Source organism: Pseudorca crassidens, chromosome 19 (assembly GCF_039906515.1).
Source record: "Pseudorca crassidens isolate mPseCra1 chromosome 19, mPseCra1.hap1, whole genome shotgun sequence".
In the NCBI taxonomy this organism is placed as follows: Eukaryota; Metazoa; Chordata; class Mammalia; order Artiodactyla; family Delphinidae; genus Pseudorca; species Pseudorca crassidens.
In genome coordinates, this window is record NC_090314.1 from 11,224,158 (window position 1) to 11,247,950 (window position 23,793).

General features: G+C 52.2%; 1 protein-coding gene and 4 non-coding genes across 5 annotated transcripts; 2 read left to right on the forward strand and 3 right to left on the reverse strand.

The window, feature by feature from the left end:
• Positions 1-110: 110 nt before the first annotated feature.
• Positions 111-197, reverse strand: TRNAR-UCU (transfer RNA arginine (anticodon UCU)). Its single transcript is given in 2 exon segments — positions 111-146; positions 161-197. It is a non-coding gene; the product is annotated as a tRNA-Arg (tRNA).
• A 509-nt stretch (positions 198-706) lies between these two features.
• Positions 707-788, forward strand: TRNAL-UAG (transfer RNA leucine (anticodon UAG)). The gene has a single exon. It is a non-coding gene; the product is annotated as a tRNA-Leu (tRNA).
• Positions 789-1,221: 433 nt separating this feature from the next.
• TRNAQ-CUG (transfer RNA glutamine (anticodon CUG)) lies at positions 1,222-1,293 on the reverse strand. Its single transcript has one exon. It is a non-coding gene; the product is annotated as a tRNA-Gln (tRNA).
• Positions 1,294-1,868: 575 nt separating this feature from the next.
• Positions 1,869-1,941, reverse strand: TRNAK-UUU (transfer RNA lysine (anticodon UUU)). Its single transcript has one exon. It is a non-coding gene; the product is annotated as a tRNA-Lys (tRNA).
• A 297-nt stretch (positions 1,942-2,238) lies between these two features.
• On the forward strand, positions 2,239-23,204 carry LOC137212561 (hydroperoxide isomerase ALOXE3-like). The gene is given in 19 exon segments (XM_067716059.1): positions 2,239-2,455; positions 3,024-3,261; positions 3,868-4,080; positions 5,150-5,227; positions 5,772-5,784; positions 5,786-5,895; positions 6,197-6,322; positions 8,898-9,001; positions 9,539-9,711; positions 10,436-10,502; positions 10,505-10,572; positions 10,700-10,903; positions 10,997-11,046; positions 11,048-11,081; positions 11,496-11,665; positions 12,221-12,342; positions 16,950-17,050; positions 17,623-17,793; positions 22,306-23,204. Coding segments are annotated over 19 exon segments (2,475 nt in total). The 3' UTR covers positions 22,522-23,204.
• The last annotated feature ends 589 nt before the right edge of the window (positions 23,205-23,793 follow it).

Genomic DNA, 23,793 nt, shown 5'->3' on the forward strand with positions numbered 1-23,793 from the left:
GGTTGGAACTGAAACCAGATGGAAAACAGTGAGATAGGATGGGGGAGAAGGGATGGGAGCCTTTAAGAAAAAGCCGGATAAAGAGGAAAGGGAAAAAAATAAAATAAAATCGACTCTGGTGGGATTCGAACCCACAACCTTTGAATCGCTCTTTCGTCACTAGAAGTCCAATGCGCTATCCATTGCGCCACAGAGCCACCTGGCGGGCGGCGGCGGCTGACGGCTTACGGGTACTAGAATGGGAAAGGGGCGGGGGGAGGGGGAGGGTTGTGAGGGAATTGGGCGGGGCGTGTGACAGAAGCGCGTGGTTTGGACCTCAGAGGCTTGCCTGGAAGAGGTAGTGTGCGCAAAGCACGTGAGCCAGGTGGGAGTGCGGGAGCATAGGGGTGGAAGAAACTGGGAGACAGCGCAACTGAATATGAGCGAGCGAGTACAGAGCTCCAGCTGCCCGCTTGGGGGATGCTTCCAGTCCAGGCGCATCCCACTCCCAGATGTGGCCCCACCCATAAGAATAAACTTGTTTTGTTGGAAATTTTCTGTGTCTCTGTTTCTTCTGGTCTCTCTGCCTTCCCATCTGCTGCTCCGCTCTCCGAAGGAATCTCGATAGTTGCCAAAGAAGACCAGCCAATTTAGCAGAACTATTTGTAGCTCCACTCCTCCTTTCTAGTCTCTTAGGAAGACTGTGAGGAAAGGTTTCCCCCACGCAGGTAGCGTGGCCGAGCGGTCTAAGGCGCTGGATTTAGGCTCCAGTCTCTTCGGAGGCGTGGGTTCGAATCCCACCGCTGCCAGACCAGAGTTTTTCTCGAGGCTTAAGCACTCTTTAATTCATAAAGTAAATTACTTACTTTTATGAGAACTCCTGGTAGCGGTCTCACCAACGTGTATTCCAGACAGAACTTAGGTCTGCCTCCCAGCCCCAAACCAATACATAATGGAAACTGCCAAAGAAACCTCGGACCTTCATAATCGATCTCCACTTTAACATGTCGTCAAATAACATTCCTATCAAAATTAGTGCAACTTGCTATATATTTAAGTGACTTACTGTATGTTCTCCTGACGGTGTGCTACAGGCTCGAATTACCTAGCCTGAAAAGCTCAGAAGGTAAGACCCTAGTTTAATTTTCTTTCCAGATCCTTTCAGAACATAAGAGAATATCATACATGAAGCTAATGAATAATATAATAGAACATTGGTATTGAGTGAAAACGAAAAAGGAAAGGTTCCACCGAGATTTGAACTCGGATCGCTGGATTCAGAGTCCAGAGTGCTAACCATTACACCATGGAACCCATTCCCTAAGAAAAGCTTCTGACAGTATATATATTATTGTACTTCCTATTCTGTGCCTTTACATACTTTGCCATTCATAGAAAACAAAAAAGAGTTGTCGGATTAGGGTGGATACCGCTATCGAGCACCTGAAATATGAATTTAAATGTGCTGTAAGTATAAAATACACACTGTAATTAGTACAAAAAATGGTTAAAATTTCATTAATAATTTAAAAATATTGATTACATGATAAAATAAGATTTAGGATATAATGGGTTAAGTAAAATGTTATTAAAATTAATTTCAAAAAAATTTCACCTATTTCTTTGTACTCTTTTTAATGTGTGGCTCCTAGAAAATTTAAATTCGCATGTATGGCTCGCATATGCACTGCTCTAAAACATCTCCGCTCTCCCTCCACTGTCATTCGTTCTGCCTTCTGAAAAATACCCTGACGCACTTAATACCGTTTCCTCTTAACACCAGGCAGCAATATTTGCGTTACTCTTTTCCTCTGTTATGTTTGAATGAATACAATTATTTACTCAAAAATATTCTAAAGATTTTCATGTACCGGCAGAAAAAGGGCAGACGCCCGAACAGGGACTTGAACCCTGGACCCTCAGATTAAAAGTCTGATGCTCTACCGACTGAGCTATCCGGGCTCTGCTGCACAAGCACTTCTACTTCCTATAAGAGTTTCGCATTTACGAAAATGCTGAGGATAAGCGGTATCCTATGCACGCGCGCAGGAGACTACAGAACGCACCTCGAGGAAGCCGGTGAAGCTAATGGCGGATGATTGCGCTTTATCGGACCCCCCTCCGTACAGCGGCCGCACCTGTTAGGACGCTGGGGGCTGGAGCGCCGCGGAGGCTAGGTGGGTGCGGTGTCGGTATCGGCAGCACGGGGGCGCTGCCGGCCGCGGGCTTCCCTCGAGGAGAGGTTTCCTCCCAGTCCGGATGACCGAGACCCCAGGCACCCCACGCAACTGGGCTCTCCCGCCTACCGCCCCAAGGCCAAGGGCGGCCCGGAGCGGAAAGAAGGCCACATGGGGCCTTCAGATGCTGTGCGCCCGGAGACCACTTCGGTCCCCAGACCGGCCCTATTCCAAGCGAGAGACTGAGATCGGGCGTGCCAAGGACCGGGGACACAAGAGGGCCGGGCTTGCGGGTGGTGGTGCCGAGTTTAGGAGGTGACAGGAGGGCTGTTTCTGACCCCTGTGCAGTGTGCAGAGATGCGTGTCCGACTCGCGTGTGGCTGTAGTCACGTGTGATTTACGGCTCACTTGTGTATAGTGATTCACATGGATGATTCACAAGTAGGAATGCGGGTGCCCTGTGGCCAGTTCTGGCTGAGAGAGAGGATGAAAGAGTCTTGGGGGAAGTTGGGGAGTGGGTGGACAAGGGCCCCAGGGCATCAGTCGGCCCCTGACCAGGAGCAGATCAGTGTCCCAGTCATACAGGCATCACCTAATCCCTGTCTCCCTCTCGGCATCTGGTCCTTCCCTTCCCAGTGGGACCCGGGCTCCTGACAATCATCTGGGTGAACCCGGTCCTGCCAGTCAGAGGGACCGGCTGTGCCAGATGCAAACAAACAACTATTAGGGCGAAAGGCTGTGGGCGGGAAGAGGGAGCCCTCAGCTAGCAACAACAGAGAGCTTCTGGAGCCAGCGAGCCAGCGAGTGAGCCCTAGAGCATCCCAGAGACAGCTGGACTTTTCCTCAAAGGCCTATCCTGACCCCCAGGCTCTGACACAGCGGCTCAGCAGCCCAGCCATGCCTGGCCTGCGGCTCACCTCCTCCAGGCCGGCTGCCAGGGGCATCCTTCCTTCCCTCCCATCAGGGCCGTGTACCGCGTGTGTGTGGGCACTGCTCCCTACCTGATGGCCGGCACACTGGACAACATTTTTGTCACACTGGTGGGCACATGTGGTGAGAGCCCCAAGCGGCGGCTGGATCGCATGGGCAGTGGCTTTGCCCCTGGAGAGAGGGAGGAGCCACCCCGAGGAGCAGAGTGGACAGGGAACCCTGAAGGAGGAGAGGGTCTTTCCTCCAGAGTTCATCAAATCCTGCAGAACTCAGGATGCCGGTCCTGACCTCATCACTACCCCTATTCTGGTCTTGTCTTTTCTGGGGATGATAAACCCTATCCAGGCAGGGCTGTGGAGAAGGAGCCCTGGGCAGTGGCTCCGGAGAATTCCACTGGCTTCCTAGCTCCTCCTCCAGTAACTGAAGGTGGGCTTTGGGGAAGGCGCTTGCCCTCTTTGAGCCTGGGTTTCCTCTTCTCTGGAAGGGCTCCACCTGCCTCTGCCAGGCCCCAGGATTGTTTGCTGGTGGCCTACATAAGGTGAGGGCTCCAGGGAGGCTAGGGAGATCCAGAATCCACTCTGCTCACACAGGACTCCTGCAGCGCCGTGGCTGCTACTGCCTGGATGAAGGATGCCTTTTTCTAATTCATGCAAAGGCACCACATGGGTTACGGTCAGCTCGGGTTTATATGTCAGACTAGGTGTCGGTGTAGTCGCACTTTTCAAGGTGCAAGGATGACGTTGGCAGTTCCTTGCCTCTCAACTGCTTGCTCTCTTGCCCCCCAGGTGCAGAAGTACAAGGTACGCTGCTCAGAGGAGCTGGGTGAGCTCTTGCTGCTGCGGCTCCACAAGGAGCGCTACGCTTTCTTCCCCAAGGACTCCTGGTACTGCAGCCGTATCTCCATCACTACCCCTGGTGGTACTCTTTGCCACTTTCCCTGCTATCAGTGGATTGAGGGCTACTGCACCATAGAGCTTCGACAAGGAACAGGCGGGCCAGAGGCAGGGGCTGGCCTGGGCTGCAGAAGACATCTGCTGGGATCAGGGGGAGCTCTCACAAGAGCCCAGGGTGTAGGGAATAGGGCTGGAATTAGGGTAACTGGAACTCAGGGCTCCCAAGTAGGTGCTTTCTGAAAATATAAGCCTCTAACGCCCTGAAATGCAGGAGCTTTCTGGGCAGTATTTACCCACCACCCCCCAGACACACAGAGACTAGGCACACACACACTTACATACACTCACACCACTCAGAAACACACACACAAACACACAGATATGTGTGCTCACCACTGACACCCTCTGCCCTTCCCCAGAGCCAATTCCTCTGAGAGGAATTAACCTGCAAGCTGAGTTACTGAATTTCAACAGGGGGAGAAGCCCTGAATGTTTAGAGAATTTAGCTGGAGAGGCCCTGGCCACTACCACTGGCTTTTCTGGTATGGATGAAGTCCCTGTGAGGGGCTGTTCAGATTCTTTCTTGAATTTGGGGGACATTTCAAGGTTGCTGGGCTGAAGGTCCTTCAGCCCCTGGACCCCCATATCTCCTGAGCAGCTCTCTCATCTGCAGAGGCAAGACTAAGGCGAGTCCGAGCGTGGAGATGAGTCTTAGGCATGAGAGATGATGTTCTAGGTCAAGGTGAAGCGAGTGAACATCACCCTTGCTAGTACTGTGAGTTACTCATAGACTTCACTCTGAATCCCCATCTGTCATCACAGCACATCCACCCATCACTTCACAAAATATACTCGTTCATCAGTCCTTTGTCAAGTGCATATTATATGCACGGTGCCAGGCACCATGCTGGATGCTGGGAATACACAAAATGAATACGACGTGTCTTCTGCCCCCAAGGAGCCAAACATGCAAACAACTAGGAAGATTGTTCTAATCTGGGGGTGAGGTTGTCCTGAATCCCTTCTACTGATGAATGCACAAAGAATGTGGGACATCCGTGTCACTGAGGGATGGGGTTCAAGGGTTGGGGGGTTCAGGACAGGCATGCTGGAGGAGGTGTCATTTGACAAGAGACTTACCAATGAGTAATTTTCATTTCTCACGGCAAGAACTATTTGTCAGGACTCCCTTCCCCTCCTTCTGGATCACAGGAAATGGGAACTCCAGGCCCGACAGGAATGCTACCGGTGAGGGTGGCCTAATTTGACCTCTTTGCTATCTTAATCTGACCTCATCCTTAATCAGACTGGTACTAACTCTAAACTCAATTCCAACTTTGGCGGCCCAGCTCTGATCACGACCCTCATTTAAACCTAACCTTAATCTAATATTGACCCTGAGCCCAGACCCAAAATGCCAGTACTGACAATTGTCCCAACAACATCAATGAACCCACACTCAACCCCAGCTGTCCTGATGTGACCCAGATACCAGACATGACCCTAGGATTGACCAACTTCAGCCCATCCTCAGCCTCACCCCCAAACCAGCCATGATCTTGATCTCAACACAAACCCAACTCTAAACCAGTGTGGACATTCATGTCATCCTCAAATGCTACCCTGATCTGAAGCTTAGTGCCTTCAGGAAAAAAAAAAAACAACTTTAATTCTTTGTCATCTACCCAGAAAATGGGTGGTTTCTGGGAGTTTTAAAGTCATATCTTTGAAAGCTAAGGTTCCTGTTTACCCTAAGCTTCACTTGCCACCTCTGACCTCTTTCCCCTGGAAGCTGGAAAGTCTACGCCTGCCCCTGGCTTCCCGGGCATTGTAGACGTCAGCAGCTTTGAGGAGGTGGAGTCAGATAAGAAATTTGCTTTGATCAAGAGGGTGCCTTGTGCAGACCAGGGCGACAGGTGAGGGTGAACTGAGATTTGGGGAAGAAGCTGGAGGGGAGTGAAGGGTCTGTTGTGAGGACTGGGTGGGCGGCCTGGAAAGCAGCATCGGTGACAAACGCAGTTTAATTCAAGTGTCTGGAGAAGAATGGGTGGGGATGGTCCCTGGGGTCTGGCAGAGAGGAGGGGAGAGGGCAGGGGAGGAGCCTGGAGTGAGGGGAGGCCTGGGGATTCTGGGGGAGGAGAGAGGAGAGGAATTAAGGGGAGTGGGCTGCAGGTCCCTCTGACTGGTTTCTGTCTTTCTGCTCCCTCCACTCCCCAGCAGTGGGAATAGGTACCTGCCTGGCTTTCCCATGAAAACTGACATCCCGTCCTTGCTGTCCATGGAACCCAATATTCACTACTCGGCCACCAAGACAAGCTCGCTGCTCTTCAACGCCATCCCTGCGTGAGGCCACTGCCCTCTCCGCACTCCTGCTCACTCTTCCTTCAGCCTCTGTCCCTTTGATGCACATCCATGTCTCTGCCCCCAGTCTCCCATCTCCCTGTCTCCAGTCTCCCCTCTCCTTGTCCCCAGTCTCCCCTCTCCCTGTCCCACCACCCCGTCTCCGCTCTCTCTTTAAGCAACTCCACTCTCTAGCTCCCCATCACCACCTCTTTGCTCTTAATTATCCCTTCTCTTTCCATTCCTCAAATCAATAGAATTAATTGAGCACCTACTCAGAGCAGAGCATGGTCCCAGGCACTGTTGGTGGGACCATGTTGAGTAGGACCAGAGAGGCCCAGCCCTTAAGATTTAAGGAGGTGGTCAGGCCACCTCAGGTTCAATTTCCAGACCAAAACTTTCTAGCTTTATGACCTTGATTTTCACTTAGCCTCTAAACCGTTTTCTCATTTGTAAAATGAAAATAATATTCATATCTACCTCATAGGTGTGGGGGAGACTTTAATGTGCTAACATCCAGCACAAAATAATCTCTCAATAGAGGTTACTGACTAGTATTAGGATAGAGTTTTGGCCAGGAGGAACTCACAGTCTCCCTCGGGAGACGTGCAGCACAGTTAATCAGCAATCAGAGGGGTCACAAGCAGCTCAAGTCTGAGGCTGTGAGTGTGATGTGGCTGGAGGGGGTACAGCTGACATCTAGTGCACAGTGGAGGCGGGTCAGCGGGGCTCAGGAGGTGGTTGCTGGGGAGACACGTGGGATTGAAGCTTTGGGCAGGGGGCGGGGGGGGGAGGATCAGTGAGGGGAGAGCGGGTGGGCTCTGGGCAGACCCAGGTCAGTATGGCAGGAGGAGTGCAGGGCTCGGCCATCTGTGCAGGGGCTGCATTAGGAGGCCCAGAGGAGGCCAGGGCGAGGAGCCGGATCCTCGTGTTCTGGGCTTTGGTGCCAGAACGGTTCTTCTGGAGAAGCACTAGTGGGAGGGGATGCAGAGGTGAGGCGGAGTGTGGAGCTTGAGTGTGTCCACAGTGGATTGGGGTGCACAGGCAGACACGGGGGCTCAGGCTTCAGGACAAGGACCCGCTGAGAGGCCCTGGCAGGGCTAAGGGACCAGGGGAGCAACCCGGAAGGTAGAGTCACCTGAGTTGGTCCCCGGATGGATATGCGGGTCTAGGCAAGGGAGGGCCCAGGAGACCACGTGGACAGCCTGTGTGAGGCTCAGAGAAGGGCCCATGGGAAGAGGAGCTGGCGTTTGGCAGCCATGTGGTCATTTACAGAGGGGAGGGAGTCACTGGGTTTTAGTGTGAGGTGACTGCAGGGTGTCCTGAAGGACATGTGTGGCAGGCCTTGGAAAAGGAAGGCCTGTTCTTTCTTCTCTCTTGCCTCCTCAGCCTCTGCTTTAATGACCAAGCTCCCATCCAGTTTTTCCCATCCCCAGGTCCTGAGCGGGCAGGCGCTCAGCAAAGACCCATGGAAGGAGGAGTGAGCGGCTTAATGAGCACGTAGGAAGCTGCCCTTGGGCTTGTCAGGTTACTAAGGCCCCTGCGCCCTCTCCAGGTGCCCACACTCTTCATGGCACATCAGCATCCTTCCACAGCCTACCTTACTGACCAACTGCCATAACCTCCTAACCTATGTTCCATTCCCTTCCACTTGACTTGGCCTAGCTAGTGAGCAATTATTACGAACTGGGTATGTCAGGCATACACAGCCCAGTCCTGGCCCTAAGGAGCCCACAGTATACTAGGAGCTGATTTGAGTACACTGTAGGATAATAAAGGGAGTGATGTACTTAAGGGTTTACGATGGAACGAAGGAAGTCATGGGTACTTTGTGAAAGACACACACAAGGCGTGTGTTTGGGGGGCCATCAGGCCATGCTTCATGAAGGACTTTGCATCTAAGATGCACACAGAAGAACAGATAGGTTTGATACTAGGTGGAGATGTAGCAGAAGGTTTTCTAGAAGAGGCACAGCTTGAACAAAGCCCTGGACAGGGGAGAAAGCTGACTTCATTTCAAGCATTTTTTTCTGATTATAAAATAGTACATGCTCATTGTAAAATAATTAAAACAGTACCGACATCCACAAAGTGAAAAGTGCCGGCCCGTAGGTTGGCAAGCCCACTTTTACTGGTTCAGTGTACAAAGTACATCTCTGGCTATGTTTAGCAAGAAGGCTGTGACTGGATTGGTTAGTGCAAAGGGTGGGAGAAAAAGCTAGAAAGGTTGTAGAAATCAGCTGGTGGGGAGCTTCCTAGGCAGCCTGAGCAGTTGGGGCTTTGTCATGTGGGTGGAGGGGGACCAGGGAAGGTCTGTGACAAGCTGAGAGCTTGGAGAAAGCAGGACGAAACACCAACGAGGAGACTTGTCTGCACCCTGCACGCCACCTTTGCACACACATGTGGAGTCACCCCTACAAAGCCTCAAGTAGCCTCTAGACTTTTCTCCCATGTGGACTGTTAGATACCTCTTCTCTGGGCGCTGACCTCGTCAGATCCCTCCAGGCCTCTAGGCTGGGGGCACAGTGCAGTTGGCAGCCCCTAGCCCCCCTGCCCACCCCCACTTCCCCTCCCACAGGTCCCTGGGCATGAAGGTTCTGGGTCTGCTGGACCGTAAGGGCTCCTGGAGGAAGCTGGATGACATCCGGAATATCATGTGTTGCCACAAGACCTTCACCTCAGGTGTGCAGAGCCAGGCAGAGATGTCCATCCTCCACCCTACCCCATACTCAGACCCCTCCGCCCCATCCTGGGAAAGGGCCTTCTTCTGGCCCTCTCAGGGGGACTGCTGGATCCCAGAGGGAGGGGCTCCTGGCTTCACTGGTGGCAATCTCCCAGATTCCCCTCAGAAACCAATCTCTCCTCCCTCTGGGAGGGGACAAGAATAAGTGAGTGGGGACAGAGAGAGGGTCACGGGTCACTTAGGAGTCCTGATCCTGATCAGATGCACTTGCCTTTCTTCCCCTACCCCTGCCACCAAGAGTTCTGGGCTTTGGGGCCAGACTTTGGTTCAAATTCCTGCTCTGCCACCCAACTGAGCAAGTCACTCTACCTCTTGGAATTTCGGTGTCCAGTGTTAAACTGAAGATATAATTATACCTACTCTCATAGGATTGTTGGAAGGAAAGGCTAAACCACGGTGATGAGCAAAGGGCTGGGTTGAGCATGATCTAGTGAAGCAGTTTCCAGCTCAACTGGCCCCCCTCTGTTGTCCCCTAGAGTACGTCACTGAGCACTGATGTGAAGACCACTTCTTCAGATACCAGCACCTGAACGGTGTCAATCCTGTCATGCTCCACTGCCTCTCCAGCTTGCCCAGCAAGCTGCCTGTCACCAGTGACATGGTGGCCCCCTCGCTGGGACCAGGCACCTGCCCGCAGACAGAGCTAGAGGTGGATGAGTTGTCAGTAGGGAGAAGGGATGGGTATGGAGGGTAAGGGTGGGATGGCTGCATCCAGCCTGCAGGCCTCGTCCCCCAGCCCTGCACCTTTAAGTAGAGCAGATATGGGTGAGAGCCAGATGGGGCTCAGGCTTGAGGCGTGAGATGGGGCCTGCTGAAGTGGTATGAGTGAGCATGACAGCCTGGAGGAGGAGGCCCTGTCCCTGTTCTGGGGCCCCCAAGATCCCAGGTGCTGAGGCCTGAAGAAGGCTGTTTTAGGACAGGCCAAAGGCAGCACCACTAGAGGAGCAAGAATGATCCTTGAGAACTAGAAACTCCGAGGGTGTGGGAGGAGATGACGGCCCAGTCAAGCCCTCAGGCATCCTCCAGGAGGCTGGAGATGGGGTTGGTGGATTCCCCTCCTGTGTTGATTTTGCTGATACTGGATACAATGAAGTCATCTCACTTGAGAGAATAGGAAGGACCAGGTATGGGGAAAGGGGGAGAGGATGCCGGCTTGTCCAAGCTGCTGGGAAGCCAGGTGAGAGGCTGCACAACGAAGGACTCAGCTGGACCTCATTCCGGACATTTTGGGAAGGGTGGGGTACCCAACACTAGCCTTTAGTGCAGGCACCAATAATTACTGAGACCCAGGCTGGAGTGGGAGCGGCCAGAGAACGGAGGGAAGCAGAACGCGGGTGGGGAGAGCACTCTAAGGCTCCGTGCAACTTCCCCAGAGGGGGCACATCTTCCTAGCGGACTACTGGATCCCGGCAGAGGTCCCCATCCCCTGCATAAACGGCCGCCCGCAGCCTCCCCACTCTGCCTGTTGTGGCTCAACCCCCAGGGGGCGCTGGTGCCCTTGGCCGTCCAGGTGAGCCTGGGGCCGGGCTCTGGGGGGTTGCGGGGGCGGGGGGGCGCGCGGCGAGGCTGCGGGGGCGGGGCCTCAAGGGGCACACTAGCAGTCTAGAGCCTCAGCCCCTTATTATTCCTGGACGCAGCTCAGCCAGACCTCCGGGCCAGGCAGCCCCATTTTTCTGCCCACTGACTCCGACTGGGACTGGCTGCTGGCCAAGACGTGGGTGCGCAACTCGGAGTTCCTGGTGCACGAGAACAACACGCACTTTTTGTGCACGCATTTGCTGTGCGAGGCCTTCGCCGTGGCCACGCTGCGTCAGCTACCGCGCTGCCACCCCATCTACAAGGTCTGGGTGACCCCCGGGCGGGGCCAGAGGGAGCGGGGCCGGGGCGGCCTTCTCCCCTGACCTTCGGCTCCTGTGATCTCAACCCGCTCGCAGCTCCTGCTTCCGCACACTCGCTACACGCTGCAGGTGAACACCGTCGCACGCCACGCTGCTCAAACCAGAGGGCCTTGTGGACAAGGTGCGGCCTCCCGGCTCCCCGCCCGCCCCTTCCAAGGGGCTCCTTCCCGAGGGCACCTTGCCCCGCCCACAAACCCTGTCTCCCTCCCTTCGATCCCACCCACCGGCCCCACCTCCTCGGGCTCGGGTTCCAAAGGCTCCTAGAGTTGGACGAGGCACCCCGGCCTGAGCCCCGGCCTGCCCGGCCTTCAGTTATTCTTCTAGTTCCCACGTACCTAAGGATTACCGCCTACGCACGTAGTAAGGCCGCAACCTGCGCAGCCCATGTCGTGCTCTCATGGGTGTTTGATCCTTGGTCTTGGACTGCTCGATTAACTAAAAAATGCCCTCTGCTGAGTCACTAGACCAATCTCATCCCCAGGCACTGGGGTGGGGCATGGGCCGGTCCGGGAGCCCAGCTGTGTTCTGTCCTCAGGTCACGTCCATCGGGAGGCAAGTCCTCCTCTACCTCATGAGCACCGATCTGGCCCACTTTACCTACACCAATTTCTGCCTTCCAGACAGCCTGCGAGCCCGCGGCATCCTGGATACCCCCAACTACCATCACCGAGACGACGGCCTGAAGGTCTGGGCGGCCATTGAGAGGTGTGGGCCCGGGACCTGCAGCCAATCTGGCCCAGGGGCAGGGTGGACCCGTGTGCTCGTGCAGGCTGGGGCGCTTGATGCTGGGGGGTTCAGGTGTCCTCAGGCCCAGCGTGGGGCACCTCAAGGGTGAGAATTGCGGTTGGGGTTCCTTATGAAATGGCAGGTAGCCATGGGCTGAGGAGGGGCTGGGCTGTGTGTGAATGAGCAGAGGACCGGAAGGACGGGCCGTCCAGAGGAGTCAGGGCAGCAGCAACAGCTAGGTGTGGGCTGGGGCCTTTAGGTGGGCAGGTCTTCCCTTCTCCTGGGTGCTGAGTGGCGAGGGGACACAGCATGTCAGGCTCTCCTCGGTGGCCTCTCTGGAGTGGGGGTGAGACTTGAGGCAAGCCTGGGCACTGGGGTTCCAACTGAATCTGGGGGTCCCCACTGAACCCCCATGGACTCTCAGTGGAATCTGGGCAGCTGGCTCTCCCTGGCCTGAGCAGCACTGGGCCTTGGTTTTCAGGCGAGGCCGGAGCCCAAGGTCACTGCCGTAGCAGGGACATCTCTTTCCTACAGTTTTGCCTCAGAAATCATGGCCTACTATTACCCCAGTGATGCATCTGTGCAGCAGGATTCGGAGCTGCAGGCCTGGGTTGGAGAGATCTCTGCTCAGGAGTTCCTGGGCCAGGAAAGCTCAGGTATCCCCTCCCCATCCTCCAAACCCACCGTCCCCCTTGGCCCTACCATGACCCAGTTCTTATTCATTGACAAGCCTTGGAAGTACATGCTGTTGTTAGCCCCACCAGGCAGATAAGGAACAGGCACAGAAGGCTGCACAGGTAGTAAGTGGCAGAGGCAGGATCCAGAGCCAGCGCCCAACATCTCCAAAGCCCTTGCTTTCAGCCACTACATGGTGCCTGTCTAGTCCCTGCTCGACCTTTACCACCCATTCACCTCCACTTGCTGAGGTCTGAGGATGAGTCACATCATGTGGTAGGAGCCATCTCCAGCTGCAAGTACTAAGGACTCTGGACTCCTCTCTCATACCCTCTTACGCCCGTCCTACCGGGTGGCCCCTCCAGCCCAACCTCTCTCACTTTTGGCTTCATGGAGTAGCTTGGTACTGCTGTTGCCTGATTCCTCCTTATTTACACCTGTCACTGGCCCCTAACCCTCCCCTCTCTTCTGACACTGCCAGAGTGGCCTCTGAGACCCACCAACACCAGTGGCCCCCTCTCAGGCCTCCTTTGCTTAGTCCTCCCTTCCTTAAAGTCTTCCCTTTGCTCCACGGAGGACGTGTCCTTCAGAACCTCCCACTTCTTTCAGGCCTTCTGCCGCCTCCCCATCCCAGCCCTGGCCGGAGGGTGGAAGACTGTCACTGCCTGGGATGTCTTCTCTTGGCAGGGATGTGACTTTTAGCTGACTTAGCACTTTTGATGGTCACCCAGAGGAATTCCCGTTGGGGGAGACCCAGGAAGGAGGCGTGGTCTCAGGTCACCAGGAAACAGAATGAACGGCTGGTGTAGCCCTACCTGTAATGGGCTCCAAAGGTTTTTTTGTGTTTTTTGTTTTGGCCACTCTGCAGCCTGTGGGGATCTTAGCTCCCCGACCAGGGATTAAACCTGCACTCCCTGCATTGGAAGAACGGAGTCTTAACCACTGGACCATCAGGGAAGTCCCGGCTGTTTTTTTTTTTTAAACAAAATTTTGAACATACAGAGAAGTATAGGATATGATGTAATGAACACCCATTTACCCACCACCTAGACACAGTTCCTAACATCTTGCCATATTTGATTAAGCTGTTGCTTTTGCTTATTGCTGAAGTCTTTTAAGGTAAATTACATACATTTCATATTTTACCCCTAATTGCTATGCATCTCAAAAAAACCCCCAAACAAACCCACGATGCCGCTTTTCTACACAACCGCAATGCTGCCATCATATTTAACAAAATTGACAATAATCTCCAACATCACCCTCTTACCAGTCCATATTCAAATTTCCTCACTTGTCCCATTCTCCCTCAGCTGATCCTGCTGATTCTGGAGCCAGTCAAGGACCACATGACACCTTTGTTTGTTTTGACTCTAAAGCCTCTCTCACTTTAGCACAGGCCCCTCCACCCTTTCTGAAATCACATGACATCTCACAAGGGCTACTGAAAAGCTAGGACTAGTTGTTCTGCAGAATGTCTCACCTTCCAAATTTATCTAATTGCTTCCTCATGATGTCATTCCTCTACCTTCTGTGTATTTTGTCAACCGGAAGCAATACCTAAAGGTTAAATGTTTTGGGCAAGAGTATTTCTCCAGTGATGCTGTGTTCTCTGCATCGCATCATATTGGGAGGCATGTGACGTCAGGCTGTCTCACTATGAGTGATGCCAAGTGTGACTTCTGGGTTAAGGTGGTGACAGCCAGGTCTCTTGTGGATCTTTTAAAGGGCAGCCCCTCCCTGTGCTTTGCACCCCTACTATTAATCAGGGGCGTCCTGATCCTGACTGCTTCTCCTCCAGGGACAGCTATTTTTCTCTTTGGGGTTATCTGTTTCCTATTCAAGACCCAGAGCGGGATCAACTCTCTGATCTTTCTTTATTCAACTTGTCTCTGATTTAATACATCAGGACATCCTTCAGATAGACAAACATCTCTTCCAAACAGCCCAAAGTAATTCTAGACTCATGTTTTAAGGTAAAACACATTCATTCATTAACCTCAGTCAGCATGCCTCTTGCTTCCATATTTCAAAGGGAAAAAACAAACAATATGCACTACAGAAAAATGCCCGTAGACGGTCTGTCTTTGCTTTTTTATTCTAGCCACCACGAACAGAACATTCAGAAAATTCCCACACACTCCCAGGCAGACAGACACCTGGTCCTTCCTCCAAGCCTCTCTGCTCTGTTGCATCAGCCTCTTTCCTGTCATCCTGACTCCAAACCCTGGAGCCATCTTGACTCATGTTCCCCGATGTCTTCCTCTCTCCCTACATCCAGTAGGGTGGCTAATCCTATTGTCCCCATCATTTTCTACTGTCACCGTCCGAGTCCCAGTCCTCTCACTACTCATGCGTTGTGGCAGCCGCCTCTCAACCCGTCCCACCCCTCCCAGCCTCTCGCTGCTCGCCTGCCAATTCAATTACTGGGGCCACTGCCCCAGTAATCCTCTGAAACACTGCCCAGAAACTACCCTGCCTGGCACACTGCTGCAGCCTCACCTCCAATTAAGTCTGCTCCTTTTCCCTCACGTTGTTTATGCCTCCGTGCCTTCCCACTCTGGCTTCCTACCCTCTCACGCTTTCACTTCAGTCAACCAGTAAAATTTATTAAGTACTGTTAATATTTATTAAGTATTGTTCGAGGTGCTGGGGTTCAGCAGTGAACATGACAGACAAAAATCCTGGCCTTCATGAAGCTTAACATTCTTGTGGGGAGATACAGATAATAAACTAGCAAATATGTCAGGTGGTTATGAATACTAAGGAGAACAAAAGAGCATCAGGGGATATAGTGGGTCGAGGTAGGGGGGATTATTTCAGGTAGGTGGTCAGGGAAGGCCTCTCTGAGGAGGTGATTTTTTTTAAAAATAAATTTATATATTTATTTATTTTTGGCTGTGTTGGTTCTTTGTTGCTGCTCACAGGCTTTCTCTAGTTGCAGAGAGCACGGGGCTCTAGGTGTGTGGGCTTCAGTAGTTGTGGCACGTGGGCTCAGTAGTTGTGGCTCGCAGGCTCTAGAGCACAGGCTCAGTAGTTGTGGCATATGGGTTTACTTGCTCTGCAGCATATGGGATCTTCCCCAACCAAGGCTCGAACCCATGTTCCCTGCATTGGCAGGCGGATTCTTACCCACTGCGCCACCAGGGAAGTCTCTGAGGAGGTGATGTTTGACAGAGATGTGAAGGAAGGGAGAGAGCTAGTTCTGTGGATAACCGGGGCAAGAGTGTACAGGCAGAGATGGAGTCAGTGCAAAGGCCCTGAGGTGGGAGTGTGCTGGTGGGTTTGAGGAATCAGAAGACCCATGTGGCTGAGTAGAGTCAGAGGGAGAAAAGTAGGGAAGGAAATTAAGTTGGAGAAGGAATGAGAGCCAGATCAAGCAGGGCCATGGCGAGGCAAGTGAGGTGGGAAGCCCTTAGTGGGCTTTAGCTAGGGGTGACCTAATTGGATTTATGATTCTAAAGGATCACTCACTCCAGCTGTCACGTGAAGAACAGGCTATCAGGGGCAAAGGCGGAAGCAGTCAGATTCATCCAGGAGCGAGATGCTGGAGACAGGGTGGCATGGAGACTGGAGGTGATGGGACGAGATTGGTTTCTGCAAGAATTTGCTGACTTGTGCGGTATGAGATAAAGAGAGGAGCCAGCGCACGGATTTTGGCGGGAGCACCTGGACAGAGAGCACCGAAGTGGGACCACTGGTGGGGGAGGGGGAGATGGGTTTGGGGAGCGTGCGGGGTAGGGAGTTAAGCATTAGGCTTGGCAGGTGTCAAGTCTGAGATGCCTCATAGACACTCAGGCAGAGGTATCAGGTAGTAGCTGACACCCACTGCTGAGTCCAGAGTTCAGCGGCCAGGAGGAGGAGAGATGTGAACTTGGGAATCCTCAGCCAGTGGGAGGTGCTTCAAGCCACAGTCTTGAATGAGACCACTAAGGTACAGAGAAAAAAGGACCAAGGGCTGAGCTTGAAAATGCCTTCCTCTGTCTTCTTTTCTCCATTCAAAGCTCACCCATTCTTCTACCCAGGGAGGCCCTTCTCTTCCTCCAGGAAAGTCACCCCTAACCACGCCAGCCCCAGTGCCGAGCCTGCCCTGCCTGCCCTCTCCTCAAAGAGCCAAGCCCTGGCCTTAAAGCTTCCCTCTGCTTCTACCACTGCAAGCTTATAAGTAGCACCCTATCTGGCCATCTGTCTCTGCCACTAAACCCAGCAGTGGAGGACCTGCTCCTGAGCGCTCAGACAAATCGTGGTGAGCTGGGCAGAATTAAGTCATTAAGCACTACTATGGGCGGCAGAAAGAAGTGCCTTGGTGTTCAAGGAGGGGCAGCTTGGCTGTCACGCTGAATCCACTGGGCTCTTCGGTTGTGAGCTCTGCCAACTGGGCATTTTCTGGTCCCGTCCCAGTACCCCCTTCAGAGACCACACCTTGGTGAAGACCATCCCTAACCTCAGCCCAACCCTAATCCTTGTCTAAAGACAGTGGTGGCCACATGTTCAGTACGCACGGCTCATTCTCTGCCTGCGGTGAACCCCAGCCCTGGGGAATCTGGTCCCCTCCATCTGCACCCTCTTCCCTTCCTCCCACACGCAGGCTTCCCATGCAGGCTGTGCACCCCGGGAGAGCTGGTGAAGCTCCTCACTGCAGTCATCTTCAACTGCTCCGCCCAGCACGCCGCCGTCAACAGTGGGCAGGTGAGGCTGCGGAGGGTGGGCCTGGGGGGCACTGGGTCACGCGACATTAGGCCCAGCAATGGACATGAGGCCAGAGTTCGGGTTGAGAGCATGGGAGGGTCGGAGCTGTGATGGGTTTATGAATAGGGCTGGGCACTGGGGCTGGATGATGACTGGAGTGGAGCTGGGTCCAAGCTTGTAATGGTGACTCGAGTTGGGTTGTGGAGGGAGTGGAACTTAGGGGCTGCTGTCTCGGATGGGCCGTGGCCAAGTGGAGTAGCAGCCTGCTCTGTGTGTGGGGCCAATGCAAGACCCGTTTCTCGGGTGACCTCTACTCTGGGTCTTCCTCCCTCCTAGGTGACTCACTCCACCCAGTCCTGGAACATTGGGTGGGGAGTGACAAGGGGTGACCCAGGCTCCTGCCACCCTTCTGGAACTTTCAACATTATACCCCTCCCTCTCTTCCCTCTCCATGACCCCCTTATTTCCCAACTGCAAAATCTGGGGTGGCACGTGCAGGAACAGGGATGTTGAGGAGGGAGAGGGTCCTCTTCCTCTGGCCAACCAACTCCACTGGGGTGGGGTCTCCACAGCATGACTTTGGGGCCTGGATGCCCAGTGCCCCATAATTCATGAGGCAGCCCCCACCGCAGACCAAGGGGACCACCACCCTGAAAAGTTACCTAGACACCCTCCCGGAAGTGAACACCACCTGTAGCAACATTCTCCTCTTCTGGTTGGCCAGCCAAGAGCCCAAGGATCAGGTGTGTTGGGGGGTGTCTAGGGGTGGGGGGAGTCTGCAGGGCCTGGGCAGTGGAGGTGGTGGCAGCTCTCCCAGGGAGTTTGGGAGCCGATAGCTGGCATTTATGCTCACTGCTGAGCTGCCTTGGGTTCTTCAGTTTCTTCAGGAAATGACAGTTGGTCCCCAAAGACATACACCGAAGCAAATACCAGTTTAGTGGCCGGGGCACAACTTCCATCTAATTCACCAGTTTACCAATCTATCCACCTATCCATCCGTCTATCCAACCACTTACTCGTCCGTCAACCACTCATCCATTCACCCAGATATCCAGCGCACATCTGCTGGATCCCTCCCATGTGTCAACGCAGTGCTGGGCGCCAGGCTCATAAAGCTGGGTGAGAACGTCCTGCCTTCAAGAATCCTGTGGCCAGGTTGAGGAGACACACAGGAAAATGGAAAAGGGCACCACCGTCTTGTAGGAATTATTCATGAACTCCTCCATTCAATCAGGACTTCCTGAGAACCTGCAATGTGCCAGACACTGGTGGGCAGTTATGAACCTTGATGTCATAAGCTTACAGTCTAGTGACAGAGGTGAGAATGGGGCCCCAGACTTGGGAACCTGACCAAGTCTGGGCGAACCTGGGACAGCTTCTTGGAGGAAGTGACATCTCAGATGAAACCTCTGGGATAGGGAGGGGTTTGGCAGACAAAAGAGGGGCAGGATTAGTTTCTAGGCAGAGGGAAGGACTCTACCAAGTGAAGCCAAGTGAAGGTGAGAGTCTGTCGGTGGGTTTGCAGGACCATAAACGGCTCAGTGTGGGTGCGGTATTTGTTCACAGGACAGAGGGGAACCATTGAAGAGTTTAAGCCTGGGGGTGACGTGGCTAAATTTGTGTTTTAGGGAGGGTGCTTCTGTGGCTGTGCGGATGGATGGGAGCGGCAATTCTGGAGGCAGGAAGGACGGCAAGGAGGCTGTGAGTTAGGCTGGGCCAGGGGAGCAGCCCTTTAATCACCAATTACTATCACCTCCATTTACACACCACGTTACCAGTCATGTCTCTGCCCTCCAGGTCGTGTCCCCAAGCTTTCTGACATTACGTGATATCCTCATCTCTCCCGCTTGCCTCCATTTGGCACAGAGGGTTTATCTCTCTAACAAGTTTTAACTTATCTCATGCCCGGGAATGCAGGAACTTGTCCCTGGAGGCTGCTTCTCTCTGGTCCCACCTCCCAAGGATCTGGAGACACCCATTTCTGTCCTTATAAAGGAAAAGCTCTCTCTGCTTTTTGTCTACTCACAGAACACTCTGTGGGTACTCTCGATACTCTCAACTCGATTCTTCCAGCCAGAAAATGTGTGTGAGTGCTTCCCACCACCCCAAGCAGTTCTCCGAAACCAGCTGGGTGTCCCATGACTTAACTCGGTTCTGACACTGTCCACCTGGAGATAGTGTCAGATCCCATAGGTCAGGGGCTCAGTCCCACAAGACTGCTCCTCCACTCCACCACCCTCACCCCCTTCAGGTGCCAATCGCAAGTCCAGCTTGTCATCTGAGCTTCTGACCAACCAGCTATAAGAGGTTTCTATGACCCCCTCCTCAGTTTTGATCATTTGCCAGAACAGCTCACAGAACTCAAGCCAAGTTTACTGACTAGATGACGGGCTTATGCTAAAAGAATACAACTCAGGAACAGCCCGATGGAGGAGCTTCATAGAGCGCAGTGCTGGGGAAGAGGCGCGGAGTTCCCCTGCCCTCTCTGGGTCCACCACCCTCCCAGCACATCCACGTGTGCAGCAACCTGAAAGCTCTCCAAACTTGTACGTGAGGGATTTTTATGGAGGCAGCCTTACCTAGGCATGATTGATTAAATTATTGGCCATTGGGGATTCATTCAACCTTCAGTCCCTCTCCTCTCCCCTGAGGCTGCAAGGGTGAAACAAAGTTCTCACCCTCTAATCACAAGGTTGATTCTCCCGGCAACCGGCCACCCCAGGGGCTTTCCAGAAGTCACCTCATTAACATAAGCTCCGGTGGGGTTGAAAAGGGCTTATTATGAATAACAAAAGACACCTTTAACATTCCATCACTTAATGAAATTATAAGGGTTTTAAGAGCTCTATGCTAGGCACGGGAAGACCAAATATACATTTCTTATTATAAATCACAATGTCACAGTACAGAGAGAAGGGTATACAAGATGATGAGAGTGGAGAGTTCCCTTTCTCATAAGCCAGTGGGAAGTTCAACTCAAAGTTCTAACAACAACAACAACAATAATAATAGCACCTATCACTTTCTGAGGATCTACCATGCCTCCGTCATTAAATCAGGTATCTTGTGTACACTATTTCAAAACACAAAATAAATAAGTAGCTATATTTAAAATGCTTAAGACAGTGACTGGCATATAAGCGTTCCATAAATGGCAGCTCCATTTTACAGGGGAGAAAACTGAGATTCAAAGGCACCAAGCAGTCTGTCCAAGGTCACAGCTAGTAACTAGGCTTTGAACCCAGTCTATCATATTTCTGTGTTCTGCTTTATCAGTAGTGACACTATAGTTTTGGAAATTAGATGTCAATCTGGTAAGTAAGACGTAAAGCTGATTCTTTGAAAAGACCGATAAAATAAAGAAACCAGAAACAATTCAAATCAAGAAAAAAAAAACCCCATAAATGTACAACATCAGGAATGTAAAAGGCATATAGCCACATATTCGAGAAGACTGAAAAAATTTAAAAAAAATTAGAAAGGAGAAGAAAATACTTAGTTTTATGCAAATAAATTTGGAAACCTAAATGAAATAAGTGATTTTTTTAAGAAAACCTAAAAAACAAAAAAACCAGAAGAGGTGAAAACCATACATAAATGAAAAAGGTTGTGAAAGATCTGATCCCTCTCCTTGTAAATGGACATTCTATTAAACCTTCAAAGAACAAATAATTCCTAAATCATTCAAACTGCTTGAAAGTGTAGAAAAAAGTAGAAGCTTCCCAAATCATTTTACTGGGAACCCTGATACCAGCACCTGGCAAAGGCAGTGCTCCTGAGAAGTGAGTCTCAGGTAGAGGGTTCTAGTCCCAGATCCACATTTCCCACCTATGTGACCTTGGATATGTAATCGGGCTCTCTAAGCCTCAGTTTCTTTATCTGTAAAGTGGGAATGATAAGAGTACCTGTCTTATAGAATTGTTGTGCCGTTGTGATGGTCCATGTAAAGCCCTTGCAACATCACCTGTAATTAAGAAAATAAAATTACAAACTCATTCCACTTAGCTACAACAATCTTAAAAATATATCAGTAGTCCGTGAAGGCCAACAGTAAATAGTAAAACAATAATACATCATGATGAAATCTAGTTTAATTTAGGAATGAAAGGTTGGTTCAACCTTATGCAACCTAACAATACACTTCCTTACATCAATAAAGAAACACCATATAATCATCTCAATATATGCTGAAAAAACGTTTGATAAATGAGAACAGCCATTACTAATAAAAACTCAGTATAAGATGAAACTCCCGGGACTTCCCTGGTGGTCCAGTGGTTAGGACTTTGCCTTCCACTGCAGGGGGTGCGGGTTCGATCCCTGGTAGGGGAGCTGGGATCCCACATGCCTCGCCGCCAAAAAAAACCCCAAAAGCGTAAAGTAGAAGCAATATTGTACCAAATTCAATGGAGACTTTGAAAATGGTCCATATCAAAAAAAAAAAAATCTTAAAAAAGATGAAACTCCCTTATGGAGTTTTGATAAAATATATTTCGGAAAACATTGTCCTCATGGTGAAACAACAGAGGTCGTTAAAGTCAGGGACAAGAAAACAAGGCTGTGATTTAACAGTGTTTTGGGAGGCTTCACTGGCGCAATAAAACAAGACAAAGAATATTTTAAACAACAGGATTGTTGGCAACAGTTGTATTGTATGAGCAGTGTGTGCTGGTTCGGAGACTGGCCCCAGGAACCGTGATGGCGAGCTGGTTGTGCATTGCGGTCAAGCCCAGATGGGCAGTTCTGCTCCGCCACAGGATGGCACTGACTGAAGTTCACTGCGCTGTTTCTTGACTGTGATTGGCTACGCTGTAAAGCACGAGTGTATGGTGATGCTGCTCATGCTGGCAACATTGGTTGACTGGGAGATGCCTCAGACCTGGTTGTCTTCAGGGGTTTCCATCTGTGAAACTGTGAGGTAACAGGTGTATCCTTGGGCATAATTGCTCGGGCGTGTTTACGTTTGATTTCAGGTGTGTTCTGAATGTGGTTGTATTTAGTTCATAGAGCGGTGGCCCAGGGACAGGAAGGGACCTTTTTAGGGCCCCGTGGGCTGCGGGTGTCCAGGCTGCTCTGCGCAGGTCGCTGGAGTGGTGGTTTGGAGGTTTGAAGGGTTTGCGTTTACAGTAGCCGTGGCTGCGTCACGCCCGCCTTTACAAGCCACTTTGACTGTATTTGCTGGCAAATATGGTCCTTCATTATTCTCCATCCCGTCCTGAACATCATCCTGACCCCGCACCTGATTTTTCTCCCAGCGGCCCCTGGACACCTACCCGGACGAGCACTTCACCGAGGAAAGGCCTCTCCGGAGCACCGCCATCTTCCAGAGCACCGCCATCTTCCAGAGCCGCCTGGCTCAGATCTCGCGAGACATCCGGGAGCGGAGCGGGGGGGGGGGGGGGGGGGGGGGGCCTGGAGCTGCCCTATACTACCTGGACCCTCCCCTCATCGAGAACAGCGTCTCCGTTTAACCCCTTCCTCCTACCACGCGGAAAGCCCAAGCGTGAGGAGGCCCAGCTTCTCAGGGTCCTCAAGGCTCTCCCGTCTTCCCTGTTCTCGGTCAGCGTGAACTTTCTCTGCACGTGGGGACCTTTTCCACCCACGGTGGCTCTAGCATCCCATGAACTGGGCCCTGAGCTGCCAGTACAGCGGTGTCCAGGGTGAGAAACCGCTGGCTAAAGTCAAATGCACAACAGGCCCTTCAAAAGGAAGGAACCCCAACACCCCTTGCCCTACTTTGGGCAGGCTCCTGTGAAAGCCTAGCCTACTCCTGCCTTCTGTGAAAACTCTTCCTCCTCCCATTGGGCCCAGGTTGGGACTCTGAGGGCGCCTTCCCAGTCCTCCCCATTCCAAAACTCCTTCTCCTACTTTGCCTCTTTGTTTCCACTTTCCTCCCATCCTAGGATCAACCCAATGCAACTTCCTTCTTTGGAAGAGCCTGGAAACTGGACAAGGAAGGATGTGTGCCCTGGATCTGTCATGTGGTCCACTTTGACCCCAGCATCTTTAGGGAGAGGGTTACAATTAGAGCCCAGCTTACCTGTACCTCTAGCTGTAGTTCTCAGGGCCAGGCTCCCTGGCTTGTGTGTGTGTGTGTGCGTGTGCGTGTGTGTGTGTGGAGTCTCTCCCCAGCTCTTTCCTATCCCCACTATCATTCCCCACCATTTTTGTCCTTGAGCCCAGTAAGTTCAATAAAAATCAATATACTTGGCTCCCATTTCATTTTTGTTTTTGTTCCTGTGTGCACGTAGGTGGGTGGGGAACCAAGGGGTTAGAGAAAGAAAGAGCAGCAATGAATCCCTGGATCACCTGCTCTGGAGACAGGAAGCCTCCCAGCTCAACCCACCACCTAGCCAGATCCTACATTCCTTCACCTCCCAGAGTGTGTTATCCATCAGAAGGTGAAGGGATATCCAGACTCAAGGGGCCGATACAAAAAAGTGGGTATTTTGCAAAGCCTGAGAATCCAGCTTCTGGGTGTGGGAGTTGTTAGCATTGCCACTGAGATCTGGTTCCTCTTCTGGACACATGGAGGATTCAACCTCTGGCTCTCTTGTGCATGGGTGGAGTCATGGATGACTTTTGGCCAACAAGCTATGAGCAGAAGTGATGTGGTCATCTCCAGGCTGGAGCATTTAACTGCTGGCATGAGCCCACCAGAGTTCTCTGCTCTCTACCTCTCTGTTCTAGAAGCATGTGATGAGATGTTGCTTCCATCAGCTTCTGTCTCTGAGGGACTAGAG